At 34.4% G+C, this 12,548-nt stretch overlaps 1 protein-coding gene across 5 annotated transcripts; it reads right to left on the reverse strand.

The window, feature by feature from the left end:
• Positions 1-436: 436 nt before the first annotated feature.
• LOC114342777 (putative SERF-like protein) lies at positions 437-11,487 on the reverse strand. 5 transcript variants are annotated; one of them, XM_028293570.2, is made up of 4 exons: positions 10,822-10,973; positions 10,332-10,410; positions 10,173-10,278; positions 437-901 (listed from the first exon to the last, which is right to left on the reverse strand). In XM_028293570.2, exons 2-4 carry the CDS (start codon positions 10,336-10,338, stop codon positions 823-825), a joined length of 192 nt encoding a protein of 63 aa, XP_028149371.1. In that variant the 5' UTR covers positions 10,339-10,410; positions 10,822-10,973; the 3' UTR covers positions 437-822. The 5 variants fall into 5 exon arrangements, with proteins under 5 accessions (XP_028149371.1, XP_028149372.1, XP_050519543.1 ...); XM_028293571.1 differs by lacking the exon at positions 10,822-10,973 and adding an exon at positions 10,692-10,710; XM_050663586.1 differs by lacking the exon at positions 10,822-10,973 and having other exon boundaries at positions 10,332-10,645.
• Between the last annotated feature and the right edge of the window lie 1,061 nt (positions 11,488-12,548).

The raw sequence follows: 12,548 nt of genomic DNA on the forward strand, positions 1-12,548 counted from the left end.
AATCAGAAAGCAAAATGTTAGAAAGCCTAAGGCTACAGTTGAGTTTTAATTTCAATATTTTATATACGCTAGAATATTCCACAGGATGTTCCAAACTTTGAGGAAAAAACACACTATCATTGTTACACCCGCTATACAATGACACTTACCTCTTTAGCAATAATATTATTACATCGATATTCTTGAAGGATAAAGCTATAATATACTGAAAAAAATCACTCAAATCAGACAACAGGTTTAGGAAATCTGAGACATCAAAAATGTCCCATTTTTAAAGTGATGCGTTAATTTTGATGCTTAGCGTATATTCGTAAAATTGTATATAAAAAATGTGTAAGTTTTTTTACAGATTTTTCACAGATTAGATACATTTATTTTGATAGTAGACAAATAACTGAGCAATACACTTCCAGTGTTTGTAAAATAAAACCATCTATTTTTAACAAAGAATGTATTAAAGAAGTATATAAAGAAATAGTTAGTTAATGGGATGAAAATACTGTAATGATACAATGAATTAATGCAAAAACAATGATTGTCTATTATAAAGTTGACATGTTATAATGTAATACAAGTATTTGTATAATAAGTATTAATAAATCCAAATTATAAATACTGAATAATATGTACCCCTTAAGAATATATACAAAAAAAAAACAGAACAGTTAAACAAATACCAAAATTTACATACTATGATGTTCGACTGCACTTTTCGTCAATATATTACATATTTCACATATACTATCACTGGTTATGTAAAAAACATATCTTAATTATCGTTCAAATTTATACAAAATATATTAAAGAGCCTGCAAAGTCACTTTATTTACAGGCCTGGCCACTTCCTTGCGATTCATCATCTTGTTTTTTCTTCTGCTTTTCCCTCATGAGCTCAGCATCCCTAAAAATAAAAGAAAACAAATTAATATAATTCAGATATATCTTTTCTATGTCAAGTGCGGACATCTAGAAAAGACTGCATCTGCTGAGGATGTCCGTTTGTCTAGAATTCTTTAATCAGACCAGGTTCAGGCATTTTGTTGTTTTTTTAATGCATTACATTGCAACTATTGAGCCAAAAATTTAAAATGACTGGTGTAATCCATATCATCTCAGACAGGCAAAGAAAAATCTTACCTTTATAGTGTCAGATGTTATTGAATTTGATTATAACAAAATACGTTAAAATTCAGGACAAAGTAACCGAATGAATGAATGAATTAAAATACCCACCCATAAGACAGGAAATAATGGATGCTATTAAAACACAGAAGAATAAAAAAGCCCCAGGTATCGACAACATACCAGCTGAAATTTCCAAAATTGGAGGAGACACAGATATATTTCATAAACTAATAATAAAGCTGTGGAACACAAAAGAAATTCCAGGAGACTGGAAAAAAGCAATTATGTATATGCCCAATCCACAAGAAATGATACAAACTCAGCTACAAAAACTATAGAGGCTTATCCTTACTCTGTGTGAGCTATAAGGTATTTACGTGGGTGGATCATAAACAGGAGATTGTCACTTCACAGAGGAAGCCATAGGAGAATACAAGGCCATATTCAGACCAGGATGGTCTACTATTGACTAGCTATTCAACTTACAACAAATATTAGCTAAAGCCTGGAAGCACAATATATTATCTACCAGATCTTTGTAGATTTTTGAAAAGGCTAAACAGAGAGCCTAAAAAGAAATAGGGCTATTCCTCAACAACGTAACATGAAAAATTTGGCAATAGATGACCCAAACATCGAAACAGTAAAATAGCTCACAAACCTGGGCATACAGATAACTGACGATGGCAGCGAGAAGAAGGAAATATGAAAAAGTATCTCTCTCTCTCTGTCACAGGTGTTTGAATTCAAGATATCCATATTCATAAAATGATTTTAAAAAAATTCAGAAGGCTGTGTTGAAATAAAAAGTATCATTTTACCCTAAATATTATCTTTTGAATAAAAAAAAGTGGAAAAATATCTTGAACCTTTCCAAAGATTTTTCCACAGCATTTTTCATATTGTGCCAAAAATAGCACTTAAGTCATGATTTTGGCAGCCTATTTCTTATGCCAAAAATTTTTTGGGACTAAACAAAAAATATGGGGTAGTTATTTTGTCTTAAATATATTATGTTAAATTCAATATCTTGAGAAATTATGAAAGAATTGATGTGAACTACATCCTAAGATCATTCGCATTCATTCACCATTATTTGCATCTTCATTCAATTTAAAGACTACTACCGACCACTACTTGGTCTACACTAGGAAACTTGAACAATATCAAAATAATTTCTTCCTTTATATTGCTTTTAAGCTTCATACATATCAGGATTACACTGTATGGCAGCATCAACTGCAGGTCCCTTCTCTTGCAAGATGGACAAAGCAAGGAGACCTTTTACTACTATTCAACATCTTAAAAAATAGTATATCGACGCCTCAAAGCAACAGTAGGATATATGTACGTATCCTACTGTTGCACGAGTGCATCGATCAACCAGTTAAGTCATATTGGACCGACGCGCGATGCGATGTGTGTATATACGCATATACGGTGCACTCATGCAACAGTAGGATATGTACATATCCTACTGTTGCTTTGAGGCGACGATATGCAGTTGTTCTCAACTACTTAAGATTGGACTGTTTGTACCACCTCGCTCCACTAGACAAGTGCGAACATTTCATGCACTCTTTCATAGATTTAATTATTCACTTTTTTCATCCATACCCAGAGTCTTGAATATGGCTAACTCCTTTACGATTTACAACTGTTTGACAACTCCATCAGTCGTTTTAAAAGCAATTTGCAAGGGTTTAATCTTTGAGTGAAACATCTGTAATTTGTTAATTTGTTTTTATGTTATTGTTTTCATCTGTATCTTCTTCTTCTTGATGTGCCTATCCGTGACGAATGTTGGCGATCATCATGGCAATCTTCACTTTATCTGCAGCAACGCGGAAAAGCTGCACAGATGTTGTGTTGAACCAGGTTCTGAGGTTCTTTAACCAGGATGTTCTTCTTCTTCCTGGACCTCGCTTTCCAAATATTTTTCCTTGCAGGATGGCTTGTAGGAGGGCATATGTGGATTTATTTCGCATAATGTGTCCAAAGTATTCCAACTTTCGAGATTTGATGGTGGTTAGTACTTCTCGGTTCTTCCCCATTCTTCTAAGAACCTCCTCATTTGTGACCCGATAGTCCATGGGATTTTAAGAATTCAACGATATAGCCACATCTCAAATGCTTCCAATTTTCGGCACATATCCTCGTTCAAGGTCCATGATTCAACACCATAAAAAGGACAGAGAAGACGTAACATCTCAGCATTCTTACTTTTATACCAAGAGAAAGGTTGTGGTTCTTGAAAAACGCCCCCATACGGTTGAAGATTGATCTAGATTTTCCGACGCGCGCTCTTATTTCTTGGTTATTGGTCCATTCTTCATTTATTATGGTGCCGAGGTAGTTGTAGTGCCTCACTCTTTCTACAGGGGTTTGGTTGATATAAAGTTGACCTTCTGTTATCTTTTTCTTGCCGACGATCATAAGCTTTGTTTTCTTTACGTTTATATTGAGTCCATATTGTTGACTGTAATACGTGATTTTGTCCATGAGGACTTGTAGGTCTTCTAGGTTGTCCGCAAATACTATGGTGTCATCTGCATACCTGATATTATTTAGCCGGTACCCGTTTAGTAATACCTTTTCAGTTTCGTGCAAAGCTTCGATAAATATTTTTTCAGAGTAAAGATTGAAAATTAGAGGGGACAAAATGCAGCCTTGCCTCACTCCACGCATGATTTTCACGTATTCGGTGTGTTCACCTTCCACTCTGAGGTTTGCAGTCTGATTCCAGTAAAGGTTTCTAATTATTTTCAGATCTTGGTTGTTAATTCCTGCTTCTTTTAGTATTTGCATCATCTTGGCGTGTTGTACTCGATCAAACGCCTTCTCGTAATCAACCAGACATGCGTATACGTCGCAATTTACGTCTCTGCATCTCTGGAATAAGACTTGAACTGAAAACAAAGCCTCTCTCGTACCAACAGCATTTATTATGAACCCGAACTGGTTGGGCGAAATTTGACTTTCACATAGCTTGTAAATTCTCGTATGGATTACCTTTAGGAACATTATCTGTATAGTACTTAGTATTTATGATATTTATATATTATATATAATATTTATATATTATATACAGGTGTCCCAAAAGTAGTGGAAAAGTCGAATATTTCGCGAACTAAACATCGGATCGAAAAACTGAAAAATATGAGTTCAATCATTTTCAAAAATCTATCCAATGACACCAAACACCAATCCCCACTACACCCCCTGGAGGTGGGGTGAGGGTAACTTTAAAATCTCAAATGGAAACCCCCAGTTTTTCTTGCAGATTTGGATTCGTTACGTGAAAGTAAGCAACTTTTATTCATGACATTTTTTCGAACTGTGGATAGATAGCGCTATAATTGGGAAAAACGATTTATCCTGATACCATAGGTAAATTATAGAAACGGTCTAATATCTCGAGAAATACACTTCCAAATGAGAAACCAAAAAAAAAGTTTTTAATACTTTTCGAAAACCTATCGAGTAACACCAAACATTGCTCGCATTGGTCTTTGGATATACAATAATATTGCATTAAAACCTCACTTTGACCCAATATGTGACCCAGCCCACCATTCAATTGTTTAGAATTACGATTCAATTGTTTAGAATTACGAACATGTTTTTTTTTTAAATTCAGAAATAGATTAGGAAATATAAAACAAATAGTGTACCTAGTTAATTTAAATAGTAATTTTTCAGTTATCTGAAGTCAGTTTTTCAAGTGCACTTGATACATGGTCAAGTACACACTTGTAGCATCTAGGAATTTTATCTATTTTTACACCTATTTGATATAATTTTAGGACAGATTTCCAAAACTAAAGACTACCAACAAAAGTTATTAACCTGATCAAACTGTTTTGTGATGGGTACAAAGCTAGACTAGAACACGAGGGAGTGATCACAGAAGAAGTAGCTATTGAAAGTGATGTTAAACAAGGTTGTATCTGATCTGCTTTACTCCTAATCTTGGTAGACTGGATTATGAGGAAAGTAACAGATGATCGGACAGGTATTAGATGAAACCTCTTTAATCAGCTTGAAGATCTTGAATTTGCTGCCGACAAATTAATAAAATAAAAAAAGGTAAAAAATTGAAGAAGTAGAGAAACTAACTTATTTGGGATCAATCATGGAAAGAAAAGGAGGATGCACGAAACACATACAAGGAAGAATAACGAAGGCACAATTTGCCTTCAATGCGTTAAATAAAATCTGGTAAACAAGTGAAATATCAGAAGCAACAAAAATCAATGTATTCAATACTTGTGTAAAACGCATCTTACTCTACGGAACAGAAACTTAGAAGCACAACGAAATCACAACAAAGAGGCTACAGACTTTTATAAATAGGTCCTAAGATAGATCCTAAAAATTTAGTGACCTAATAAAATAACAAATGTAGAACTATGGAAAAAACAAAACAAACCAGTATAATAACAACAATTAAGCAGAAGAAATGGAAATAGATTAATTAGCAAGCACTTGAATACCAACCGGAGGGGACAAGAAAGGGAAGACCAGATAATACCTGGTAGAAAACAGTAACCAGAGAACACAAGAGAATTGGCTTAAGATGGGGGGAAGTAGAAAACAAAGCAAGAAACAGAGGAGAATGGAAGCAACTGGTATGAAGATTTACCGGAGAATAAACAAAGAAGATATGCTGAGGCCACCAGCCATCTTACACCACTAGACAAGAAATGCAGATGTGCGTAATACTCCACTAGGAGTCCAAGAGAGTGTGTGAGAGAGAGAGAGAGAATATGATTAAAAGAAAAAAGTTATCAAGAAGTGAATCTCAATTTCTTCTTCATATCTCATAGTACAGTGGAACCCCGTTAACTCGGATTAATTGGGACCGCGGCCGATCCAGGTTATCGAAAATCCGGGTTAGCCGGAGAAAATGGTAAAAATTAATAAAATATGGTATGCTTACAGATAAACTCCGTTATAATTGTCACACAGACACTGGTAAACCACGTTCGCATTCCACACAAAACCACACATACAAAGCGTCGTCAAAAGTCTCATTCTTAGCTTTATTAGCTTTGCACCGATTAAACTGTCTTTTGTTATCATTTTGAAAAAAAAAATTCTTCGATTTTAGTTCTATTTTTCTTCCAATCCGATACTGTAGATGTACCGACACCATAATATAATGCTGCAAGATTCACCTTTATCAATTCTACTTAATGCTTCTAGTTTCTTTTCCATTGTCACTACAACATTTTTACGTTTTGTTGCCCTTATAGACAAAAGACACACAAACACAAAATCTGAATAAATTTACGAACGATTACAAAACGGAAGCGAACAATAATACGACTTTACTACACATAATACCGTCTCTGATGTTATGTTATTTAATAAAAGTGATGACTAAGACCATTGTTAAAAAAAGAATTTTAATAGTCTTTTCTAAACAATGCTAACACAGACAGTTTCAAAAAAATAAAGGATAATACAGGTGCATGTTGTTTTCGACAATGAATGTGGTGTACCATGAGTCATTTTTACTATGTTATATGTAGTTCAATCCGGTTCCATTATCTCTCAAATATTATATTACATAGAGTTGGTACAAAACCTCGTGAACCTTGAAAATGCGTATGTATAAACGAAATAAAATGAAGCCAAAAACATACGACTATTTTATTTGCTGCGAATTGCGCGACAGGGTCCCATCTGCACCCTGATTGCCCTGATATTTTCAGTAATGTCGGATTCATCAATCGTTTCGTTCGTATATTGACGTCACCAAATGAATGAATTAGGTTTACGAGATTTTGTAACAGCAATACATTTTTATTGTTGAAATGTTTGTCTGATAAAAATCGGTCCGGGTTAGCCGGAGTTCCGGGTTATCGGGGGCCGACTTATCGGGGTTCCACTGTATTATCAAAGAATAATTAGTAACATAATATGACTCTTGTTATGATTTGAACACAATCATATTTTTAATTTAATTTAATTTTTAATTTATTATGAGAGATAAGGATGTTTTTTATTCCAAGCCTCTTGGTCAGTCTTGGTTCTCAAGACTGTCGGGAAGCAAGCTGTTTTTCTCTGTTTTGTGCAGGTTAAGGTTCAACCATGTTTTAACTCCCCAGTACAAATATAAAATAAAATTGAGTGATTCTCCTAATTGTCATGTGGAGAAGAAGGTACAGCGGAGCACATGATCCTAGGCTGTTCTAGAATAATAAACGAGATTAAATTATTAAATGAAGAAATGGACAAAACACCCAAAATCACCAGACCATATACCTAACTCAACAATTAAGAGCAGAAGATTACAATGTTTATCAAATTTTGTACAAACATATTTTATGTATTAGATTAAGTTTATAACCTATGTTTTTTTCCTTCGTGTTAAGCCCTATGTCTATCCGAGGTCCACCTGTTGTCTAAATGCTCTGATCGACCCCTGAGCGTCAAATTGTGCCCTAGTCTAATATCCCAATTCATATTGAAAAAAAAAGACAATGAAAAAAAAATATATAAAAAAAAAATAAATAAGTAAATAAATAAAAAAAATACATAAAAAAATGATTAAAAAAAAATCACAACTAAAGGAAATAATTCCAAATAAAAACAAAAATCGTTGAAAATTAGATATAGGTATATAAAATACATAAAATCCTTTATAAAAGGTATATTTGTTAAAATCCCTATACAGGGCTACATCAAAGACAGAACTAGTTTTCGATCGGTTGACCGATCATCATCAGTGCAATCTTAGAATCTACATGCTAACCACCAAAGTAAAAATATATGGGTAAAAACCCTTTACAATTGATCCGTCATCGGAACATATGACAAAGATGTAAATTATAACATGGATGAATAAAATATCCAATGTTTTTCGCCCGAGGTACCAATGAGCTCTATCTGACAATATTCACATCATGGCTGTACGGAAGCAAGTGAAAACTAGTTCTGTCTTTGATGTAGCCCTGTATAGGGATTTTAACAAATATACCTTTTATAAAGGATTTTATGTTTTTGTAATGGTATACAGCCAACTACAGGAAATTCCTCGTGGATTTGTATATAAAATAGTTCTTTGTAAAATTGGAGCAGGATTGTGATTGGATACCTACCTAAACAAATCAGTAGAAAGCAGGAAGCACTCCTTTAGAGCTTCCGCATAAATAATACAAATAATTCCAAAAAGGTAAGATGACAAATGGACATTGAATCTGAAGACAATAATGCTCAAACACACACACACGCACACACACACACACACACACACACACACACACACACACACACACACACACACACACACACACACACACACACACACACACACACACACACACACACACACACACACACACACACACACACACACACACACACACACACACACACACACACACACACACACACACACACACACACACACACACACACACACACACACACACACACACACACACACACACACACACACACACACACACACACACACACACACACACACACACACACACACACACACACACACACACACACACACACACACACACACACACACACACACACACACACACACACACACACACACACACACACACACACACACACACACACACACACACACACACACACACACACACACACACACACACACACACACACACACACACACACACACACACACACACACACACACACACACACACACACACACACACACACACACACACACACACACACACACACACACACACACACACACACACACACACACACACACACACACACATATACACACACACACACAAGGATGTTTTTAATTGTTTAAAATTATGAAAATTAACGTAAAACTTTAAAAAGGGTAAACCCTGTAGTTGGCTGTATACCTTTGATAAGACAACAAAGAATGAAGTAAACACTTCTGTTGTGATTATCCGGGCTACGGATTATCCGTGCTATGATTTTTCATTACTTATTTTGCATTTTTGATATTTTTTCAAAATAGCGTCACCGTAATTCATTCGACAGAAACTTTAAGTTATATATTATAATCTATAGAAACGCATAATACAATATCGCTAGCAACAGTGCTTGGGAAATCTCTGGAAATCATTCACTAGGCATCGGCTGCTGCGTGTTACGCCAAATGTGTGAGATTTAGTTGAATGCTAGAGAAGAGTAACTACTCTGCTATATCCTTAACACGTTTCTATGTTTTCAAAATGGTAATAACTAGTTGTAAATGCAAGAGAAATGTTTTAACTACTAAACAAGCAGAGATTTTATATAGAAGTGGAAAGGTGGAAGTTTCGCATTATTATCACGAATCTATGAAGTTGGCAATAAAAAAATACAAAATTGTTCTGCTTATTGTGAAAGGTAAAATCGGGGTTGCAGAGGAATTGAAAGGAATCAGATGTCATGGTTCACGAACATTTGTGATTGGATAGGAATACGGTGTTCCAAACAACTATTCTGATTAGATGAAGACAGTGAGTAACTCACCAACGTTATTACCAACGTTAAAGGACCAAATAAGACACCAGAAGAAGAAGTAGGCACATATGTATGTGTGTACACATTGTATCATATATGAGAAATAAATGTTCGGATTATCCTTGCTTTTCAATTATCCGTGCCACATCCCGTCCCATGGAGCACGGATAATCGGGGTTCTACTGTATATGAATTTATTAAAAAATTCTTTAAAATTTATCCACAACGTAATGGAAAATTACAAAATTAAGGTGTTTTGAAAATTTAGAAATATAAAATATAGAACAAATATTTAATAGTTAATTTAAATATGAATTTTTCAGTTATCAGAAGTAAGTTTTTAAAATGCACTCAATACATGGTCAAGTACATATTTGTAGAATCTAGGAATTTTATCTATTATTGCACATACCTACTTAATAGAATTTTAGGACAGATTTCCAAAACTGGAGATATCCTATTATATTTAGAAATTCAAATTTTTGGCCAATGAAATAACATCACATTTTTCCCAAAAAACTTATATGAATTTCATACAAGAAAGAAGGCATTTTTACCTGAATTTACGTTGCTCCAGAGTGAGTCCATCACTTCTTTTATTTTTAGCCTGCTCCTGTTGTTTCTTTTGGTTTTTTGCCCTAGCTAATTCACGCTGATTTCCACCTTCAAATTAAGTAGTGGTTAACTTCGATAAAATGTAAGATTTATGTACTTACGAGTCATTTTCAATAGTTGCAATAACTATTTAAAGTCAGGTAAGCTTCCCCTCTGTACGGCAGGTCCTTTTTCGTTTTTCTAGAACAAATAATCACAGTTGCTATTTCTATTTTATGTATGGATAATGCAGGATAATGGATAATCTGTGTTTTAGTTTTAATTTTACTAGACAGGAGGCTCTTCAGTTCACATCAATTGACTGAGAGTGCTGCCAATCTCCAAATCTCACGTATTGCTGAGATAAATACATTAAAAGCAGTCTAAAAAGGAGTGATGATAAATATGAAGTGTAATTAATAATTAAAGGGCGCGAAATGCAATAATTAATTGCTCTTATGAATCTTTCAAAAAATAAATACCCTTGAAGATAGTCAACACATGTAACAGCAAAGGTGTCATATATCAAGTGAACGTGAACAGAAAATTCAATGTTTCTTGTGATGGACGTTAATACTTTTTTACTATATATCTTCATTTTACTTAATTTACCTTTTACAGTAGCGTAACTATCAAATTCAGTTGGGTAATTGATTTTAATGCCATAAGAGTATCACTTGTTAGGCAGCTAACGTTACACATATACCTTTTTATGCAGCACAAATGAAATGGATGCGTCAAGCAAACCCACCAAACATCCAGAATTTCAGATTTTGTATCAGGATAACAGAAACGCAAGGAGGTCGTCAAATTCCTTGTGCATCTGCACGTCATTCTCTCTCCTAAAGGATCGTTTAAACACAGCGATAAATCAAACAACTTATCAAGGTCAATCGAGTTGTTGCAACTTATCATTGTGTGTAAACGGTGCATCGCACAACTTATCAAAGTTGGAGTTGGGTTGAAGGTGGTATCGCATTGAATCGCAGCGTCTAAACAGCGTTTCAACTTGTCATCACAACTAGTTGCTGTGACTTATCGTTGTGTTTAAACGACGCTTAAAGGGTCGTTTAAACACAGCGATAAATCAAACAACTTATCAAGGTCAATCGAGTTGTTGCAACTTATCATTGTGTGTAAACGGTGCATCGCACAACTTATCAAAGTTGGAGTTGGGTTGAAGGTGGTATCGCATTGAATCGCAGCGTCTAAACAGCGTTTCAACTTGTCATCACAACTAGTTGCTGTGACTTATCGTTGTGTTTAAACGACGCTTAATACCACCTAAAGAGGAAAACTGACAAAGCGTGTTGCGACATTATGAGTGAAATAAAAAAATGTAACAGAAAAAGATAAAAACTGAAGACGGAATTCAACCCAACGTGAAAAAGATTAAACGCAAGAAGAGATAGAGAAATTTCTGTCAAAATTTGGTATTTATGACCCTTAAAATAACACCAAATGCTAAAATTTATTAGCCTGTGGATAGTGTGGATGTCTCGTCAGCCGAGGGTACGATCAGTGGCGTGGTAATTTTATGGTCAAACTACGTTTTGTTCTAATTTTTATCATTGTGAGAATTAAGAAAACCAACTAATATTTTTATCTCCACCACTGAGGGCGGTCAACTTTTTGGTTGCCTGTATTCTTCGGGACATATTCGGGACATTTTATCACAAAGTAAATATTACTAATTTTACCGTCTTGTAGGGTATCTGCGTTCTCTTTCTTTTCCACTATTATATATATTATATCTCTCTTTGCCGACGTTTAAATTAGGACCCACTTGAAGCTCGCTTCAACACGCGCCTTGACCTCGTCGTGAGAATTCCCCATAATACTTTAGACACGCCCACAAAATGGTGGTTGCAGAATATTGTAATATTCAAGAATATTTAAAACTGGAAGGCTTTAATATAAAAACACTAGTATTTTATAGTAATTAATAACAATATTTCAACATAATAAATATATTTTAAGCAGTTTTTTGTATGTCATTTAAATAATAAACTAATTTTTGTATTAACTGTCGTCGCCATCTGTCATCGAAAGGTCAAAGTTTTGTGGGAAGTGTATCAATAGTTAGTTAACTGCAGTGTTTAATACATTCATTTCAAACTGTACTCAAATTTTATTTTTGAACAGCCTATTTAGTTTATAAATATAAATTATTAAATTTACTATCAAATGATATTTTTTATAATAAATTATGGAACATTAATTTAATGTTTAGTCTGAATTGGCGCCATCTATGTGACATATCGTAAAAATGCCGAACTAGAAAAGAAGGAAACTGTAACGGGTCGGTAAGACAGTGTTGCCGGTCTGACAACATTTTG

The sequence above is a fragment of the Diabrotica virgifera genome, chromosome 10, assembly GCF_917563875.1.
Source record: "Diabrotica virgifera virgifera chromosome 10, PGI_DIABVI_V3a".
NCBI classification, from domain to species: domain Eukaryota; kingdom Metazoa; phylum Arthropoda; class Insecta; order Coleoptera; family Chrysomelidae; genus Diabrotica; species Diabrotica virgifera.